The 21101-nt window shown below is 39.8% G+C and overlaps 1 protein-coding gene across 2 annotated transcripts in view; it reads right to left on the reverse strand.

Moving 5' to 3' along the window:
- IRAG2 (inositol 1,4,5-triphosphate receptor associated 2) overlaps positions 1 to 20791 on the reverse strand; it is a gene marked incomplete at its 5' end in the record, with an annotated part of 38359 nt that extends 17568 nt beyond the window's left edge. The window contains 19 exons of one of the 2 annotated variants that reach the window (XM_080344194.1): positions 387 to 448; positions 1627 to 1789; positions 2226 to 2340; positions 3927 to 4090; positions 7363 to 7464; positions 7792 to 7905; positions 9493 to 9592; positions 9681 to 9745; positions 9856 to 9915; positions 11975 to 12031; positions 12565 to 12642; positions 13744 to 13794; positions 15433 to 15550; positions 16682 to 16840; positions 17816 to 17894; positions 17975 to 18051; positions 18272 to 18452; positions 19199 to 19309; positions 20197 to 20791. In XM_080344194.1, coding sequence (XP_080200320.1) covers positions 387 to 448; positions 1627 to 1789; positions 2226 to 2340; positions 3927 to 4090; positions 7363 to 7464; positions 7792 to 7905; positions 9493 to 9592; positions 9681 to 9745; positions 9856 to 9915; positions 11975 to 12031; positions 12565 to 12642; positions 13744 to 13794; positions 15433 to 15550; positions 16682 to 16840; positions 17816 to 17894; positions 17975 to 18051; positions 18272 to 18452; positions 19199 to 19309; positions 20197 to 20791 — 2451 coding nt within the window. Of the gene's footprint in view, positions 1 to 386; positions 449 to 1626; positions 1790 to 2225; positions 2341 to 3926; positions 4091 to 7362; positions 7465 to 7791; positions 7906 to 9492; positions 9593 to 9680; positions 9746 to 9855; positions 9916 to 11974; positions 12032 to 12564; positions 12643 to 13743; positions 13795 to 15432; positions 15551 to 16681; positions 16841 to 17815; positions 17895 to 17974; positions 18052 to 18271; positions 18453 to 19198; positions 19310 to 20196 lie in introns of those variants that run through there. The other variant, XM_080344195.1, reaches the window with a different exon arrangement.
- Between the last annotated feature and the right edge of the window lie 310 nt (positions 20792 to 21101).

Raw genomic sequence — 21101 nt, forward strand, 5'->3', positions numbered from 1 at the left:
TCTAACATATTTCCACATATTTCACTGACTATTCCAGTGCCTGCATGCTGAGAAATATTTTATTACAAGATTTTAAACATTTGTTTTCAAGACTGTCTGCAGAAGAGAGGGCTGATCACCAATAGTTGTTTGCAGTGAAGACCATCACCACACCTGTAAGTTCTAGCCTATTTTTTCCAAGCAGGCTGAAAAAGGAAAATAACCTACAGATCAGTACACAGAGTTGAGTGCCTCCACAGTTATGTACATATTAGAAAAAACAAACAAACAAAAAAATCAGATGCTGCCAGGTTACTTGCAAGTTCATCTCAGCTGTAGGTGTCCTTCCACCAGAGCACCTCCTGTGCAAGCCTACCTTTCCTTCTCCCACCACACAAGCATCATACCTGACACAGCAATTCACAGAATCGCCTTTGAAGCAGTTCCCATCTTAGTGTGTTAACAGTTGCTACAAAGAGACATTTACTTCTATTTATCCACAGAGAGAAAGAGGTTTCTGCAAACTACCTGGAATCATACATATCTGGGGTTCTCTCTCTTTTCATTTACTCTAGTTCACTTTGCAGAAGAGGTTTGTCTATTCAGAGCTGGAAAATGACAAACTATTTCCATCCTTACATCTCTTGGTAAAAATTTAACATCAAAGTTTGAAGGAAGTAGCAAGCATGAAAGCAACACGAGCGCAAATGCATGAGCAATGCCAAAATAGTGATCAGAAGTCAGCAAGCCCAGTCTGGGGCTGTTTCTGACATATCAGTGCATAACAGTTGTGCCTAACAGTTAAGACATAGGGTCTCATGTAATTTTGCCTACAATAAAAAAAAAAAAAAATGTAATGTCACATAAAGTTGTCTACAACACACATGTATGTTGACCATCAGTCACATTGCCCCAGGGAAGTGCATGCTTAAGGCCAAACATTCAGTGGGCTTAAGTAATTTAAATTATTTTTTTTTTTCCTGTAAGAGTGATTCACACTCCAGAATCCGGAAAGAAAAAGCCACATGTGCTGGAATGTTGGAATCAAACCAATTCACTCTTTAATTGCCCAAGCTTTTAGGTCTTGATATTAGCAAGTGAGCAAGAGCTAGCACAAAGTTTCCATGGCTCTGTAGCAAAAGTTGCATGTGTACAATGCAATGACACAATCACTTTCTACTAAAGAGAAAGCCTACTACCACACAGCTATTAAATAAACAATCAAAACACCCACAAAGAAAATACAAGCAGCTAGTAGAATGCAAAATATAAAGAATAGGTCTCATTGGTACAGGATGGCTTTCTTAGGTATAAGGTGGGCTATCCAGATACAGGAACATCACCTCTGGTAAAGGAGCACCCATGCCAACCATGGAGTTACTAGCCCTTCCTTCTAGGACTGCAGATTTTGTTAGGGAGTTCTGCAGGTTTGGTCCAGCTCAACACCCACTCATTAGGATCCCACCTGATCCTCAGCCCAGATGTCAAGTTTGCAGATCTCTTAAAGGACGAGGAAAAATAGAAAGAAAGAAAAAGCCCCCACAGAGCATTTTACCGGATCACCTGCACATCAGTCCTATTCCCCCTTGCCATAAAGCATTTGCCCATGCAAGAGTAAATGCTGGCACAGTACCAGTAGTTACTCACTTTTCTGGTCTTCCACCTTCTCCTGAAGCAACTGGCAAGTGCTTGTTAAAGCTGCATTCACATCCTTGAGTTTTTGCTGCTCAGAAATGGCTTCCTCCAGCTTGCATTTCAAGGATGCAGCTTCCTCACAAGCAGAGTGAAAGGCTTCAACTTTATCTTCTGCCTAAGCACAAAACAGTATTGAAGAAAAAAGAAGGAAAAGAAAAATAAAGCAGCCGGGCTAACACAAGGAGCCTCTACAGTTCATGTAAGTGAAACCAAACTGCATCTGTTCTTTCTCAGGAAGTGATAAAGCTCCCTCTGAACTTCTGCATTTTTACATTGGGGTGGACTGTGTTTGGGAGCTATTTTTGGGTTTTTTTCTCTTTTTTTTTTTCTTTAAAGCCACCACAAATATGCAATGCTGCCTCTTTCATCAGCAAACTGTTGTCACCACCCCCTCAACTTTTACTTCCTCTGCTAGTTCCACTTTTGCAATGGAGACGCTCCATGCTGAACATGCGATTTCCTTTCCTAAGAGCAGTAATGCATCATACACAGCCTTTTGCATCTGCTCACTTGTTTTCTGCACAGAAGGAGGAGCTACGACTGTCCCTTACCTGTTTGCTGGCATCCTCAAGCTGCTTTGTGGCTTTTTGCAGCTCTAAACCAAGGGCTTCTGCCCGGCCAGCCATTTCTTCTTGTGACTGTTTGACAGTTTCTATCTCACGTTGCCTGTGGGGCGAGAGAGCACAAACCACAATCCGTTATGACATTTCAGAACGGGCATGCCTGGGAGATGACACGCTCTGGTTGTTGAGATGTGCATCAAGAACCACGTTCAACTGTTACATTCTGCAGTTCCCCAGGATCCAGCACCAGGGACTTCATTCTTGCTAAGAAAAATTCAGCCCTGCAGGCAGACAAGGATTTTCTATAGCAGGCCCAGAATTAGAAAAGAAATTGAGGTTTTACCCTGGTTTCTCCCCAGCTGAACAGACCAAGAGCTGTGCCAGCCCTAGCCAGCCGGGTACCATGGTGGAAGCTTGTAGAACATCCAGAGAACCGAAAGATCAAGAGCTTAGCAGGGCAAACTTCTGCATTTTTATTAAAAAACAGAATGAAACAAAATACAACACATTGTTTCATAGTTTGGAAGAAATGGCAACCAGATATAGAGTCAATCATCCTGGTAAAGATACCCTGGAGCTACTACTGCAGATACACAGCTTCATCAGGTTAATTTCCCAGTGTTTTAGAGGGTATTCACTTGGCAGCAAGCAGATGCCATCAGAACCAGTGCTAAAGATGACGGCTTTCAAGGAATGCTTTATTTTCCACTGCAGAAACCCTTTGCCTATTTCTTCTCTAACTCACCTTCGTACATTTTTTTCTTGTTGCTGCCATCACAAACAATTTTGATACAGAGAGCCAGCTTTAAGAAACCAAGGCACCAGTATTTTAATCAGTTATTTTCCAAGTTAAGGGAGAGCATGTGGGAGGTCTACATTAACAATGTTAAGTGGAAGATAAGTCAGGCAAAAGTGCAATATGACTGCTCCACATTAGCTCTCAGGGATGCAAAGCAGCTTATATCCCAAATGCAAGCAAAGACATGCATGCAAAATTTATGTTTAGTATATGATAGCAGAAGGCTGACACTGTGAGTAAGCCTGGATTCCACAAAGACAACAAATTCAGATTAATTGTTCTAGCAGAGGAGAAAAAAAATGCCAATAAACAATAATTTAATGTTATGTTTTCATATTTAATGAGATAACTCATTGACGCTTGACACATTAAAACATTGTATTGTCTGGGGCTAGAAATTGTCTTCCAAAGCAATAATACCCACAGGCATATATTTTACAGATCATCTGCTTCACTCAAAACTAGCAGTTTATTTAATGGTTGCACCTGCTATATAGGCAGTGCCCTCTTGCTTTAACTGCTCAGTCTGTGGTCTTCCTGGTGTTTTCAAAGACATCTCCAGGATCATATGTTACTTCATACATGAACTTTAACTCCCACATAGTGTGATGTTATGCTAAAACCAGTTCCACTCTCCAAAACAGCACATAAATTCCCCTGTGAAAAAAGCCTTCAGAATCCAGTAAACTTTGTTCCACAAGACAAAAAACACAACCCAAAACAACCCCCCTACCAAACAGCTAAGCAATCAAAAAAACCCAAACAAAAACCAAACACCTAAAGCAAAAACAGCACAATAAAAACACAACACCAAAACAAAACCACTACAAACAACAACATCATCACCCACAAAAGCAAAAAAAAAAGTGACACATGGTTTGAAGGGGTACCTGGCAGAGAGCTCTCTCCTTAGGTGAAGTTGCTCTGTCTTGCTTCTTCTCAGGTTGCTCGCCATTTGAATAAAATCATTATCGATGGATTCCTTGTATTTTTCTAAGAGGCAAAGCTTCTGGACCCAAAGGTGTCTTTTTTCTTCTAGTTCTTGCTTGAGAACCTGTGGCAGTTTGAAACTGAGTTGCCATGTGGTTCAATGAAGAGCAGAGCCAGAGGGTAAGTGACAGCCCCAGATTTATTATACATGATGAGAACTGATACTAAATGATAGAGCAGGGAAATTGTCATCTACATGACACTATCAGTAATAAAGATGATGGATGATTGACAATATTCTGTAATGTACTTATACAACATCTAGTTGGGAAAGAAGGGGGAGAGAGAGAAAAAAATAAATTAATAAGGAAGAGATCATAAAGGATAAATGGGTTATTTGTTTTCTACAAAACACTGTTTTGTGCCATCTAACAGGTTAACAAAGCTACGTAAACTTCAGACCTGTGCCTCTAACTCCTGAATCTGATAGGATGTGGAGACAGACAGGCTGCACTCCGGCCAAGTGTTAGTACTTTAAGACGAAGCAACACATAAGTTTGTACAAGAAAACATAAGCCTTTCGTATGCTAATACAATTTGACAGATGGCTCCAGCTTCTTCAAAAGGTTACTTCTAAGTCAAAAGCCACTCTCAGCCTTTATTTGTGTGCAGATCTAGGGTATACAGGTAGTCCTCTTCCTCTTCATTCCTTGTAAAACAAATATAATGTTAGAAAGCATTTATGGTGTGGCAAGAGATTACATGGTACATGAGGGAATCTCTACAATTTACCCCAGAAAGCCTTCATCACAAAATGCCCAGACAGAGCAACAAACCCCCATGCATTTAGGAAGTCGTAAAATTGATAACTTAGACTTCTGTGATGCTTTCCCCAAAGTACAACCAAGTCCATTGGCACCAGGTTGAGTTTGTTATTACAGAAATGTAAAAAAAAGCTGGACTAATAAGTCTGTATTTCAGTTTGTCATACATGCCTAGCAGATGAAGTCCATCCAAGGAATGACTCCTGTAGAAAGGCTTTCCATTTTACCTCAGATTTGTAGGAAGAATAATGGGAAGAGAGAAGAATTACATGTTAACATTGTATCCTCTGTATTTCTCTGCACAGTGACTTGCAGTATAAAGCACTGAGAAAGAAGAATCCAGTCCTTTTTCCCTGACCTTTTTTCAAATGAACATAACAAAAAAAGTCCTTAGCTTTTAAAGAAAGCTTAATGAGAGTCAAACAGAGGTCAGGTGAGAATAAGGTCCGTATTTCTGGGGTTTTACAGTAGTTCCAAGGGGAAAACACCAATCCTACAAATATGGGCCACGTTACCCACTGTAAGAGTCTAATGTTCATGAGCTTCAAACAAAAAGAAGTGTAGCACATCAAGGATCATACTAAAAACCAAAATAATAAAAGGAGCCTGAGCAGTTTTGCTAGATAGGGTTACTGGGATGACATGGGATGTGACCACAGGCAAATGCCCACATCCTGAAGATCAGTTTTTTAGCCAAGGAACAGGCAGCATTTCCTCTTGGAAACAGTATGGGTTTGACACAAGTGATACAGGCTTATCATGGCACATGTGCCACAGTCTTATCTTGAAGCAGAGGGGTGAAAAACATAGTTAAACATATATAGATGGTGACAGTAAAAACACACATGTACACACAAAAACATCGGCACACTTATAATTTACTTTATGTATAATATACTTATAAAACATATTTTAAAATGTTAGAACCCAGCAAAACACATCCATAATATATTTCACAGGAAATGGTGGGGAAGTGTTCAGGCTTCAAGTGGTCCTGTATAGTCCAAAATTTAATTGATTTTTCACGAAAGCTTTCTCTAAGGGTCGAGGAAGCTACTTGGAATCTTTTTTTCCTACACACCTGTATTATTCTAGCTAGGTGAAGACAATATGTTTGACATGAAGTCACTTCCTGAACCCCTGGGTCCCAGAAGGACAGGACCTTTCATATTTTAAAAATCTCATTCTTGCTTGACCCTCTGTTAGTTTAGTTTCCAAAGTGTATTGTTCTCTAGCAGCCAGCTTTGGATTTATTTACCACAGTCAACTTCAACACCCACACCAAAAGCTTTTAGCTTCACATGTATACGATCCCAACAAGAATAGTAAGTTAACAAGCATTTCTCAGCTGTGGCAGCTTTGAAGGAGGAAGTTTTTGGTCAAGATCAAGAAGTTACAGCCATGCATGAGCCAGCAGTTTCCTAGAGTCTACCCAGAGTCACACTGGGGTCAAGACACTGAGACACTTGCACCTTCTCCAAGGGAAAGTTTTCAGGATTTACATAAAAAAGAAAAAACTTTAAAAGGCTGGCTGCAGAACTAGTTGGCTCCAACGATTGCCCCAATCCTCCCAGGAAAGGTGAAGAGGACCAGATACAACATTTTGCAACACTAGAGGAGAACAGTAGCTTTCTGCTTAAAAACAAACAGGTTAAAGCACCATGCACTGTCATGTCCCCTGCTACTACTCAAGTGGGACAAATTGAGGCTTTTGCATCTATTAAGGAGCAGAAAGACAGTATTAGCATACAGTTCAGTGGAGTTTTCTGCAGCAATGCTCCTAACAATAGATTAGCGGGAAGGAGCAGGTTAGCAAAAAGCTATACTCAGCAAGATGAAAATTTTAGAAACTGTACTGTTACATGGGAAGAGGGAACAAGAGCAAGAGAGTTGAGCTGTGTCCACAGACTGGCTAAAATAACTTCCCCGTGTGGCAGCGGCAGTTACCTTGCACAAAAGTCTTTACTTTCAGGCCTCGCAAGGGGTACAAAGAGTGGTAAAAACACATTATGCAAGATTAAGTTGTAAAATATGTTTTTCTAAAAACTTTTTCTGTGGACTGTATCCAGCAAAACAACAACACTATGCCTTTCAAAAGAAAGCAAACTCTATGAAAGTTTTTATTTGGAAACCTGGTTATAAAGCCACCTCTTCCTCCTCCTCTTGATGGTGAAACCATCCATTACCATAGTCAGATTCAGAGCACAGGGGAAAATGGGTGCTCAGTGCACACAAACGTACAGCGGGCAGAAAAGCTTCATAGCTCAGACAGAGTTGTCATCTGACCTCATTTTCATCTTCAAATAGAGTTGCTTCATCTACTCTTAACAAATGAGACCTTGCACAAGACATATAAGGAAAAGCACAGCATTTAAGTGAAAAACAATGATCCCCTCATCCTCAAAAAAAAAAAGTTAAAGATATTTCTCTCTATACAGCCATTTCTGACCCCCAAATGGGCTGCTACAATCTCAAGTCATTAACATATATAGTATGCAGGAATAAGATACCTACCTTAAGTTTTCACACAGCCCCACTATTTCATAAAATATCTTCTAAGAAAGTTACTTACCACAAGTTTTCTTTCCCAAGACTGTTGCACATTCTCTTCAGGATCATTTACCCATTGTAAAGAATTCATTACAAGCTCCTCTGCTTCAGAGACTTCCTCTTGCTGGGAAAAAAAACAACAGCAACCCCAAACAAAACACACAACAAACAAAACATTAAAAAAAAAACAAAAAAACAAAAAAAATACCCCACACAAACACAAAACAACAAAAATGCCAAAAACAACCAGAAAAACCCCACCTTGGCCTTATAAGTTATAGTAGGTGCCAAGTGATATCGTTAGAGCAAGTATGAACCCACCTTCACCCCCAAAGAAGCTATTCTTATTTTTACAATAGGAGTAAATACTGATTGTCAGTGTTTGGAGAAATCCTAATTAAAAGGCTGATAGCAGACCACATCCTCATTCACATTAAGCTCTGCCACTGACCAGGTTCTGCATGACAGTCTTAAATTTTTCTCCCACATATTCAGGTCCTTGAAGTAAAAACAGCACTTCACGGTCCAGCGTTTCATCCAGGCATGTCCATTCAGTCTTGGTAATCTTTGAAGAGAGGGAAGAGCCAGCTGGCTTATTTTGACATCTCCTTATTACAAACTAGCATCAGTGACATTTAGAGTTTTCTGAAGTATCCCTGCATTGTATTTATCAGAAGGTCAAAGCTACCGAAACTTGAAGCCTGTAAAAGCTTTTCAAAACCATCACATCATGGGGATTAAAAAAAAAAAAGCAAGCAGCAGGCCAGTCAAGCTTCTGAGTGATCCAATGTAAATATTCACATCAGGAGTAGGCACAAGAGGAAGCCAACAATTAGTTATTTTTATTCAGAAGAGGCTTCAGCAAGTGATGAATAAGCAGGGCCCTTACTTGCTTTACAGGTGAGTTGGTGGAAGTGTGTCTCATTACAGCATTTGAGAGGTGAACATAGTGATTCACTGTGGCCATGGGGAGCTGCAACTGGGGACAATACATTACTTTTGAAACTGGGATGCCCAGCCAAGTATCCCTCTCATTTCTAGGCCTACAGGTTTAGTCCACTAGCAGACTTTCTGTTGCAAGTGCTAACTCTTTGCAAATGCACCACATACAAAAGTGAGTAGAAGCACAGCAAAATCTTACAAGAAAACAGGCATATACTATTTGCAGTGATTTATCAGATCTGCCACACAGATAGCACCTGAAGGGAAGACAGCACTGTAAGGAAGGATGGGACTCCATAGAATGTCTTTAGGGAAACAGGCTTAGATAAAAATCTGAACCAAAACCATATTCCACCCTCCCATCCCCCTGCCAGGTAGTTCTTCACTGGAGTGCTGGAAACCTATTTTAACAGTAAATTAGAGACCAAACTTCCAGCATTTGTGAAGTGTGTCTGATCTAAACAGTAGTTCCCAAAAAAATCACCAAGCCACCTGCTGGGTCTTATACAGAGGACACTACAACTTCAAACAGACAGGCTCAACTGCAGTACTAAGATTTTGTCAGCCTGTTCCAGATTCATAAGAAGGATGCCTGTCCTGTTCTTCCCCAAATCACTGCCCAAAGACCTCAGAAAAAAGAGCCAGACAGGACTTGTAAAGGTCAGTCGCCATCTTACCTGCTGAGGAGCAAGAAAATGGTACCTACAGACATATGCTTATCAGAGTTTCTATAGAATAAGTTACATGAAGACTCTACAGCCTTGTTAAGATGCTTACTCTAATGCTTTTATTTTTCACTACATTAGACTTCAAGGAAAAAGAAGTCTCACCTTCTCCAACTGGAAATCATTGTGTCTAGTGTAGGCAGTACAAGAAGAAACAGACCTACTTTCTTCAGCATAATAGCTTTTATTTATTTGAACACTCATATCTTCTCTTAACAGTCTGTTCTTCTGCCAACTAAAAGAATGACCCTAGCTCTTCCAGATTTACTTTGTAGGTCTCATTTTTTTAGAATGTCAAGCATTTTCTTTGGACTTTCTCCAATGTACTTGGGGCGATACTATAAACTTCACATTCTGTGCTTGTGTGCTAGGATTAATGGCTTAAAATTCCAGGGTTATCTAACAATCTACAGGGAATGAGCTTTGTTCTTCCTTTATTGATGCAAGACAACTGGGATGAGACACAATAAAGATTTGATTCATACCTCAGAAGACTGAGCAAGTTCCAGTTCACAGTGCAGTGAATTCATCCCTTCAGGAATATCGCTGTTAAATTTACACAGCAATGGGAAACTCAAGCCATTTCTAGAAGAAGCCGAAAAAAAAAAATAAGTCTCAGCCCTTTTAAACTTCTGATGAACTGTGTTTCCTGGGAGGAGTTCACTATACTCACGAGATCAGGTCTTGCTGCATGAGTTGCATGTCTTCCAGTAGCTTACTTTTTTCTGCCCGCAAAGTCTAGAAACATACATGAGACCTGGTTAGAATGTTAGTTTGTCGTGCAGAATAAGCATAGGATCTGCATGTTTTCCCCTGACACAGTCAAAAACTAAAAGTCAGTCCCATACCTCTATTATTGAGGAATACTCCACAATGGTTAACTTCAGTTCTTTGATGTTCTGCTCCTTCTGCAGAGATTGTGGAGAAAAGACCCTTTAAAGCACACAGCCTGACGACTAGGACATTGAAGTGCATTTGTAATACTTATAGCTATGATGGCTTGTAACCAAAATGACACTTTACTCAATTCTACATAACAGCAGTAAGCTATACAATTTAGGTTTGAGCAGCAGCCTAATTATGTAACATAAAAATAGGTGCAAATTTAGAAGAATACCTTGCATATTTGCTAACAGAAAGCAGTCTGAAAACCTTTTCTATGTAACTCCTGAAATTAAGGAGACTGAAAAACTTATTTCCAGATGCTGTGTTTTCATTTATTACTTACTTGGTTTCTGTACCAGCAGTAGCAGATTAACTAGACAGAAGCACTCTAGTTTTAGCTGAAAACCTGGCCTATATTATACCTGGCATGAGTTTTCATCCCAGCTGAGCCTTAAAACAAGTTGTAACGTTTACTCTCATCGGTTTTCATGATTAAATGCATGGAGCGTAGGGCTCTGTACATTAAACACCACCTAATGGAAGGGCTGATAGGGAATGTATCAACCCTCATGGTATGACTGAAGAGTTAGCAGAAGTAGTAGCTTTCTTAGTGTCACAAACAAGCAATGGGCCTCAGTCATGTTCTGGTATTACAACAGAAGACATCACACAGACAAGCAGAGCATTTCTTAGAGAATAAATGAACTTCCAGTAGGAGGTCTGGTCCTCTCACCCCTTTAATGATTTCTTCCTAATCTTCCTCTTTAAAAATAGTTGAGGTTTTTGACAGACATGAAAAACACAGTAAGCTAAACAGGAAAAGGTTATAGAGCAAGGTCTCTTGGCAGAGACAACTGATGTGTGGTCCTGAAGGCTAAAAAAATATTAAAGAAAAAATAACGTGTTTTCAACCTTCACAGGTTGGAAACAGGTCTGGAAAAGAAAGGTTGCCATAGTAATTTTCAGTAACTGTCAATCCTATCCAATCTACCTTTGGACAAAGAGCTATGACAGGCTTTTTTTTGTTTGGTTGTGTTTTTTTGTTTGTTTTTAGTTTACAGTGACAACCTTATCCCACAGATCCTAATACCAACAAGCAGCATCAGTTTTCCACACCAACTTCTTCAAGCTTAAACAAACCAGTCACCTTTATCTACAAGAACATGCAATCTAGCAGTCTGCTTTCAAAACTTCCATTTAGTCATTGGACTAAAAAAGCCTTTTAAAAATGAAAGGTTACTACAGAAGCCACAAAAAACTTAGAGTCATTCAAGGAGGACGAAGTGAAAACTATTTTTAAAGAAGCTAATTCACTTGCGTTCTTAAGCTGCTTCTTGAAAAAGAAAACAAAAAGCTGTTAAACATTTAGCTACAAAATCATCAGCTGGATCACATTGAAGCTAGGTTCTCTCTAGTGACTATTTAACTTCAGCTACACTCACTTTTGTAGATCACCTATTAGTCAAATATTTCATCAGCTGATTTAGAACATGTTCTGCTAAACAAAACTCCATTAGCCTAGAAGGCTATTTGCATCATTCATTAATCCAGAGAATGCCAACACCCTTATGTAGTCTTACACCTTTGTTTTCTAACACAAAATACAAGTTTAAAGACAACATCAGAAACGTTCACTCTTCAGCCAAACCTAGACAATCACATCTCTGTAATAAGAAAGGACAAATTTGCTTTTCCATTGGGCTCTGAATCACTATTTCTAGTTTTACACAAAAATTATGTAAATGACATGAAGGGAAGGATCTTCTGCAGGTATGTTCTTCTAACAGCTGTTGAAAGAAGTGGCCTTTAGAAGCTTCTGTACATTTTTCTGAAGTTTGTTTTGTTTTAATAGGTTGAGATTTTTAATAAAAGCAAAATCCCAAAACCTTTAATTATGCTGACTCATAATCAGGTCCTACAGCAGATCTCGCCTACTTTGAAGCCATTTATAGGATCAGGTTCTGTAGTGTGGGAACAGTAGAAATGAAAGTGCCACAGTGAAGATTATTGCCTTGCCTTTTTACAAATCATCCCAGAGTCAGCGTTTTCAGTCAAAGACATAATGAAGTAAAAGCAACCAACCTGGATCAAGCTTGCCTCTTTATTCACCACAGTGCTCTCATAGATATGTGCTTGGATCTAAAGAGTGAAAAGATCAAAAATAGTTCCAATCATCAGTACACACTATAATATGACTCTGTTCCTATCTTCTACTTGTAAGGGGAAAATGGTATCAAAATTCCTTGCTTACAACAAAATCAAATGCTTCTTTGAATACCTTGTATGATGTATTTCAAAGCTCAAATCTTGCACCCAATTAAACGCAAAAGCATTCTCAGCTTTTGTAGCCACCTTTGTTTCCACTTGTCTGTTCAGGCTAATAGCTTCAGCAACATTGATAAAATACATTAGAAAGGCATACTTTGCTTAAAGAGGGGAAAGAATTCCTAGAAGTTTAACTGAGATGAAAGAATAAAACTGTGGATTGTTTCTATTAGTCCCATGTTTGGCCTCCAGACAGCAGCTTCCTTAGTCAAAGCTGTTGTACTGTCCAAGTTGTGATTGCAACACAGCTCTTTAATAGAGACAGGTTCAGAGGCAGAAATTCCCCCCACTAGACCTCAGCAAACTACAGGCTGTTGTTTTGTTCCTCCTAGAGTTTAAATCCTTACTTGAAGCTCTGCTGCATTTTTAGACAGCTCCAAAATCTTCTTTCGAAGTTCGTCAGTGTCCACGCTATTCCTAATATTCTGAACAAGACACAGAGTGTTTAGGCAGAGCTGAATGTATTGACAGCTTCTCCTTAAAGAAACTAGGCAAAATGACATTTCCACCCCCAAGCTACTGCCTACTCTGAAGCACCACCAGTATTTGTGCACATATATTGTATTTGCTTGCCCCACTGAGACTATTTCCACTAAATTTCCCCCATTTTTCCAGAGCACTCTCAAAAGAGAAAAAACTCAGAACATGTTTTATAAGGACTACCAGACACAGAAAGCTAGAGAAAAGCTTTCAGACCTGCAGCATGGGAAGTATTTTTGGGAAGATGCAGTTTAATAGCTATTTGCACTTACAACCTCTTTGGAAAGACTGATCTTGAGCAAAGATTAACATGCACAGAACAACGACTACCATGTTGTTACAATAGAGAATATATTCCTGAATCATTAAGTGCTCCTTCTCATTATGATTTATGATTTAACCCATTTCTCCATTTAATCCTAGATAGTCTAAAATACAGGCTGTAAGCAAGTAGTAAAATGTTTTATCACCTGACAAAAACTTTATTTTAATGAAATAAAATAAATTAAGAACGGGTAGCTCTCCTCTGAACAAAACAGAAAGAAAAGTGAGCCTAGAGATATGGCTTGATTAGCAGTCTGTGGATTCCTCTGTGAGTGGAACTTCCTGCTACTGCATTTTTTTTGAGTTACAGATCTATACAGGGCTCATCTTTTGGATCTTGAAGGAGGGAAACAGAAGTGAATATGAAATAAAAAGTTAGATAGAGATTGTTTCAACATAGAGTTAGTATATTTATAGCTGTATTAACTAGAAATACTTTGAATTTGTCTATAAGACTCTGAAAAAGAGGGAGGAAAAGCTGTCCATCCCTGTTGCTCATACTTCCCCAACTTCATAGACTGACTTACCCAGCAAACAGAAAGTCCGAAGCACAGTACAGCTTCAAGATAAAGTTTTATGATAAGTCATCCTTGTAAAATACAAGATATTTCAATAACTCAATTAGCAAGTCAGGCTCCAAAGTCTGACAAGCATTTTATTTCTTAATGGTGAGCTTTCAGCTAGACAAGAACATGCACTTGCAGAGTCATGATTTATTTTACCTCTTCCTGAAGAGAAGTAATTTTGATGATGAGAGACTGGTTTTCTTTTTCCTGAGCAGATTAAAAAACAAAACAAAATGAAAGGCGTACCAGGAGAGAAAAAAGCCAAAATAATTGCTTTTAGCATGTCAAGTTCAACATTCAAAGCCAAACTAAGCCAAAAAGCAACAGATCACAAACGCATCCAGAGCCCAATGTGAAGCTGTGGTCCATTCCTTTGCTGCAGAAAGCAGTGCCTCATGAGGACTCACTGCGGGTTTGAGACAGGTATTTCAAATCAGTGTAAAACTCAGACCACTCAATAATAGGAAGGAGATATTCAAGGCCAGAGTGAGCCAGGCTAGTTGTTCTCATACTTAAGATAAATCTGGGAAGCCTAGGTGCCATACTGCACTATTTTCTTATCAGACATGAAGAAAGGTTTAGTACCCCACTCAATGCATCCACTGCACAGGCAACAGCAATTAAGGAACAAGCACTGCTACAAAACTTCCAGTAATATTTCTCTCTCCCACCCTACCTCCTTCTCACAAGGTAAATTATGCATGGAATCTCAACTTAAAGCAAAACAAAAACATACGCACACTGCAGCAGGACAGTACCAAAAAAAAAAAGTGCATAGTAGACTTTTTTTGATTTCTAAATACCCACCATCAGCAGCACACACAGCTATGGAGCACCAATTCACAGCTATGCCCACACAGCAAGACACAGAGATGCCACTGTAGCGTGAACAACACGCATGGCAACAACGCAAACATATGTTCTCCAGAGAGCCTACGCTCTGGTGTCTGGTAACACCTGCTAAAGCTGTAGCCACATCAGCATCATTATCAGGCTGCTGAACACCTCCTACAACAGCCACGCAGGCTTCGCTACTCACATACCATTCAGATGCTGTCATGTAGGGACCTCATGCCCTCTGAGGCACACCAAAGTGTACAGCTTGGCTTCCAGCTGTCAGTCATAGAATTATTTTGGTGGAAAGACACCATTTAGATCATCAAGTCGAACCATAACTTAAATCTAGCACTAAACCATGTCCCTAAGAATCTCATCTATATGCCTTCTAATACCTCCAGGGATGGTGACTCCACCACTTCCCTTGGCAGCCTGTTCCAGTGTTTCACAACCCTTTCCGTGAATAAATGTTTCCTAATATCCAATCTGAACCTTCCCTGCTGTAACTTGAGGCCGTTTACTCCCATCTTATGAAGTCCAGAATGGACAGGTTTCTGAGAAGCCCTTGTCATATCTGCCAGCCCACGTGGACATTGACAGCGACCTAGGGATGTTTTAGAAAATGACTCATGTCAATATCTGAACAGTCTACTGTCCCCACTGCTTCTAGAAAAGCTATGTGAATTTCTGGTAAAACATCACTAACTTCAAAACATGCAGGGCTCAATGATGTAAGCATGAGAGCTGTTGTCTTTAAGTGTAATTATATGCAACACTAGCCCTTTATATTGTTTTCTTCATTGTAACTGACAATAGGTTAAAGAAACTTCCATGCAAAAAACTTCAGTGTTTTTGTAGCACTAAGAAATTACATTTCAAACATCTCTAAAGAGCCTCAGTAGCTCAGAGAAGACCATACTGCTGATTTTTACAGGCTGAGCTGTCACATCATTGTTACAGTAAGGTATGAGATACTGTACAATATAAGCTAAGAAATAAGACACCTACTAGCTGTTTATTCTGGCAGAGAATCTGCTGCCTCTTCTCTTCTAACAGATTCAAGTTGTTTTTTGCTTCTTCTAGTTCTTCTTCCAGTGCTTTGGCTTTCAGAACAGAATGCTGGATGCTGCATGGGAGGAAGTAAATCCAGAGAAACTTTAGTGAGTTACTGCTGGTCATTAGATAAGCTTGAAATACCAGGAATAGGATTTTTAGAAGCCACCTATTCTTTGGCACAGATACTTAACAGAAGAGCCACAATGAAGTTTAAGCCCATCGTTTTTGTCCAGTAAGTAAAGGCTCATGGACTTATGCTCTATTTATCACCCTCTCCTACTCTCACAATAAGGGATGAAACCCCAGGCAGACATAGCATCTAAGACAGCATGCGTTTGTTTCCATCCACCTAACAATCTAGCTTGTTACCGTCAAATATATCAGGTTATCTAAGCAGATAAACTCATCTTTACAATACTTCGTTGTTAGAAGTTACAGAAACAATTTCAAGGGTAAGCTCTGTATCATTTTCTTATCCCGATATGATATCACAAATATCATATATTTAACCAACAGGCCAAGGCCCTTTCCTTGGCTAGCTCTAGGCTGCAGGGCACACAGTCCAAGCTGAGGACACACATCTCATGCCAGCTGTGCTCCAGGGCTCCTGCCTTAATCTCTCCGGAAGATATGAGGAATGGTTGGCATAACTGTATCACATTGGAGTCAATTGGGTCAGATGAGCATTGTGAACTCACTAGGTTTATACTCTTGGCATTGATGGGTCCCCCAGCTGCAGCACTGTTAAGCTGGCAAGACAACCCTCTTTAGCTCCTCAAGGAGCAAAATAACTCAATGTGCTCATCTCTGTCCTGCTTGGGAACAAGTGCGTGGTCTGGGACTGGAAGACTTTCAGGGCCTGGCTGTTCTGTTAATATTAAGCTTTCTTAAAATTATTATTATTTTTAAAATTTCGTTTTGCTTGTGCTTTACTCCAAGATTTTGGCTGTGTGCACATTCAGCACCTCACACTGCAAAAGCCAGGTTATGAGATGAATGACTGATTTTTATAAGAACCAGAAGGTACAAAGCAGAACAATCAGGCAGGAGGGTTAAACATTACAGATACTACATTAAGTCAAGAAATTTGCCATCATGAAGCACCAGTGAGGCTAAAAGCATAAAGAAATCTGGACCACTTGGAAGACACATCTGCCCATGGCCATTACACTGTAGACCATGTGCCATGACGGTCTCTGACCTTTTTATTTGTTGCTGCAAATCCTCGTTATCTGCCAATAGCTTATTGTTGGTCTCATCCACAGCTTCCAGTGTGAGCTTCAGCTTGTTGTTCTCTTCCTGAAGCTTCTGGTTGTTGTACTGCAGATCCGCAACACAGGTTATCAAGTCAGAAGTCTCCCTGTTCCAGTGAGAAAAGCAGAAAAGATTGAGAAAGGTGATTTGATCTAATTCAGACTTTTTGAAAATCCTGATGCTGTGCTGCACTGGTAAGAGAGGTGAAAGAAGAGTCCAAAGAGCACTTGAGGCACTGAATCGTACAGTTACTTGCTCTGCAAAGATATATCAGATCATCTTCACATCAGTTCTCTAATTCTGTGGACACTGTAAACTGCTTTGTCTTTAAGCACTTTTTTTTAAATGCTCCCTGCAATTAAACTATATCACCATGAAAGTATCTTAAGCCTTTTTTAATCACCTCTTCAGCCACCAGTAATACTTTAGCATTAACCCCACAATTTCTAGATGCTTTCTTTTCCCTAAGCCATCCCCCACTTATGCTTTCAACTGAAACTTAGAACAAGAATCACCCTTTTGAGATTTTGAGAAACAATAGGGCAGCGTCAGAAGGAAGATCTTAAGATTTTTGACTGTACATAAAATGCAAACATTATCTTTGAAATTTCCGGCATTGTTAAGTGCTTTGCTATTAACAGAATCCAAACCAGACTCACGACTACAAGAAAACCAAGCCCACCACACCACAAAACCACAAACACACCACCCAGAAACACAAGGACCAGATTTTTCAGGAGATAACATTCATGTTCTATTGTCATACACCTGAAAACTTGGGGGAAAGGAAGGAACCAGTTTAAATAGGAAGAGAAACACATGGTAAAACTGACCACAGGGAGTTAAAAAGGCAAATTGACACAGAAGGACCAAGATATCAGTAGGAAAAGTTATTAGTGTGTTTAAGTCTGAGCAGCAGCTGTGAGGAAGAACACGATAGCATCAAGAGCTGGTGCGGACTGAGGTCAGCATTAGAAACTCTGTCAAGCTAGTTTTCTGAAACAGTGGTTCTGAGAACTGCTCTCAAGTAACTCAAAGCAGTAGTACTAAATTTCAAAAAGAATTGCTTAAACGGACTTACATGTCTCCTTTAGACACATCGCCTCCAAAGGCCTCCAAGCTTCCTGATGTAACATTCATCCGGAAATGCATCTTTTTTGCTGAAAGAGGTGGGAAATTTTGGTTATAGAGTAAGGAAGTGGAGTTTTCTTGAATCAAAATAAAATAAAACTGTATGCACCTTCTGAGGTGTTTTTATGCACTTTAAATTCCAGGTCTTCCATGCTTGCTGTTGGTTCCTCGGTGGCACCATCTTCCCTGAAACAAGGAAATATCAAGAGTCACAAAATCAGTTTGACGTTGTGTTGCTTACCAACTTGGTTACATTTAAAATCTTTTAGCCAAAACCCACACTGTGTTCATGGTGTCCTTATACTATCTCTGTTTCAGAGTATGGGAGGCAAAAGTCACAGAAGAACTTTCTACTCTCCTATTTTCACAGAAGCTTTTACTAGATCAGTTGATAAAAATCTATTACCATTTTCTCTTACAGTCTTCAATCCACTCTTTCATGATGGCATGATATGTTTCCAGGTCAATGGAGATGTCTTTGTGATCTGGGTCAAGCATGTTGCACAGCTCTTCAAGACCACTGTCTTCTGATCCCCGACTAGTTGTATGTCTCAAATAATCAACTATCTGGGAAACTGCGACTTTTCCTAAAAGAGATAAAAGGTTTCCATGCACCAGACTCCAAAGTCCAGTAGGCTGTTGTAAAAAGCTGTGGAGAGGCAGGCTACTGATCTGTACTAGTTTGTATTCAATTGGCCTTGAGAGCTGTAGGCAAATAACTGATCCTGGAGTTCTAGTGTGACCTGGAAAGAAAGGGTTTAGAGCTTTTGCTTGGCTTTTCTAATACAGAAGCGTGAAAGCCTGGTTTACTAGTTTCATAGACTTCAGTTTAAGAAAGAACAAGCTTGACACATTCGCTATGCTACTACTTTCATGTCTCTTATCAAGTCAGCCAAACCCTCTGACTGACATTATCTTACTCTGCTACACAACTCCTTTCTCTACCACTTTTAGTCATATTTGAGGTGGAACTCAGAGGAATTCTCTCTTCCTCTGAAGTTTCCCCAAAGTTCTCTTTTCTAAACAGGGAAAAAAAAAACCTAAAGGAAATAAACAGGCATTTCCAGTAAGGTTGATTGCTAGAAGCATGTTTATCCTCTACTTTGTCTGCACTAATACAGCTGGTGGGCAAAGGTGGAAGGTAAGAAACAGGCACCGTGCAAGAGGCACAGACATTTATTTGCATCTGCCACACAGAGCCACCTAGCTAAGGTAGCCATTCAGTCCACACATCATCACAGATTGCTGTGTCTCGGGAATCATAACACAACCTCAGCCTAGAAAATGTGTTGAGAGGAGAATAAAGCAGAGCAATGAAAAGCCACTGGCAAACCTGTGCGCTCCAAATCACATGCAAAGAAGATGGAGGTCAGTAAGTCTTCTTCATGGATCAAGCTCCCATCATACATGTTGCCAACTTTGCAGCCCAGTGACTGCTTCCACCCTAGGAAGAATGTTTTTGCCCATCTTTATTTGCTCATAGTAACTTTCATGCACCACAGCTAACTGCAATAGCATGTTTGCAATAGCACAAGCACACATAGCATACCCCAGCTTGATTGATATATTTTTTTAAAGGTGATTAAAAAACTTAAACCTAACCAAACCTCCCTTCCCCCCACCCAAATAAAAGCAGAGCTTTTACCACCAAATAACAGCAAGAACTATCATAGCTGGAGCCTTTGAGTTGGGAACTGGTTTATGCATCTATTTCTACCCATACATGTTTGGCAACTCTGGCTATTCTTTTGCAAGTAGTAAGTACACAAAACAACATTTTTAGAGGCCAGTTGTTTCTTTCCTCACCCTCCCCCAGTTACATATTGTAGAGTAATCATCATGGGCAGATTAAGTCAGGAAAACAATCCCCCCTACCCCCAAACAAACAAACCACCAACAAAGCCCACAACACACACACAAAAACCCACCAAAACAAAACCCCCACCCAAAACCAAACAAAAACCACACACACCTCCCAGGAAAAACAACAACAACAACAAAAACCCCACACACCCAAAATTAAATATCTTTCTGTATTAAAGGCAGACTAAATGAATAGCCAAATCTCCTGTCCACAAAAAGGAACTAATAAATTTGAAAGTTTGACTTGACTCATTATTTCCTTACTTTTTTACATTCACATTAATATTTTCTAGGAAAAAAAAAAAAGACTTTACATTTTATTCAGCTCTTGTTACAGTCTTATTAGATTTGAGTGATTCTAAAAATCTATTGTTTCCAGTTTAAGTAGTGGATAAGTGTCATCTGTGTAGGCTGAATGTTCAGATGTCTAGGATTTTAGGCTGGGAGTGTTTTTTCCAGGATTTTTACCTCTTTCACTCAAAGGCACTCTCTTTAGCACAGGAGATTGGATCACAGCACTTTCTGACTTTTTATCAGATGTGAAGAAATACAAATTTGGACTTGACGTAAGATAATTCTGTTCATGAGGTACATCTTTAGATTCAATACTTGATAAGGCACACAGCTTGTTCTGGGTAGTAGCCTCTCCAGTTCTGAAGTAGGATGAAGAACAGGTCTCCATGGGGCATACTAGCATCCATGAGTTGCTGGATCTCTCTTCACTTTTAATGGTTGTATAGGTAGCATTTGCAGAACAGGACTCAGAGATACGCCCGAGACAAGGTGACAGCAACTGCAAGTCTGCAGAAGAACCACTGTCACTGCTGGGACTGGTCAAGTGTGGACCAGTACTATAATGACTTCTAACAGTTCTTTTCTTCAGTATCTCTTCTAGATTTTTTTTGGTATTGCACTGTGGGCTGTCAAAGTTCCGGGACTGAAGTTTTGGTATCTGCAAAGTAGGGTTAGAGACCTGGTCCATCATTTGGATAGATTTGATCTTTCTGCATATACTGTCTACTGGGTTATGATGTCGCTTGATAGCTCCATGTTCTGAAGACATTATGAATTCCCCTCTCTTGCAAAGTATCTGGAAAGAATAGAGACAAGACAGGAGAGTCAGGATGATCAGCATACACATATTCTTTGTGCTAGTTTTTCCATTCAGTTGAGAACTTGGAGCTTTGGTGTCAAGTGTTTTGAAAATCCTTGGTCCACGTACCAGCTGTGATAGAAACCTCCAGTCATGATGTTCAGTTCTCTGGGGAACTAGAAGTGACATGGATTTAGAAAAGGTAGGGAAGAAAGAAAGAAGTACTTTCTGAAATCTCACTGCTTATTCTTAAATGCAATAACCATGTCAGGGGGTGGAG

The sequence above is a fragment of the Nesoenas mayeri genome, assembly GCF_963082525.1.
Source record: "Nesoenas mayeri genome assembly, chromosome: 1".
Classification (NCBI taxonomy): domain Eukaryota; kingdom Metazoa; phylum Chordata; class Aves; order Columbiformes; family Columbidae; genus Nesoenas; species Nesoenas mayeri.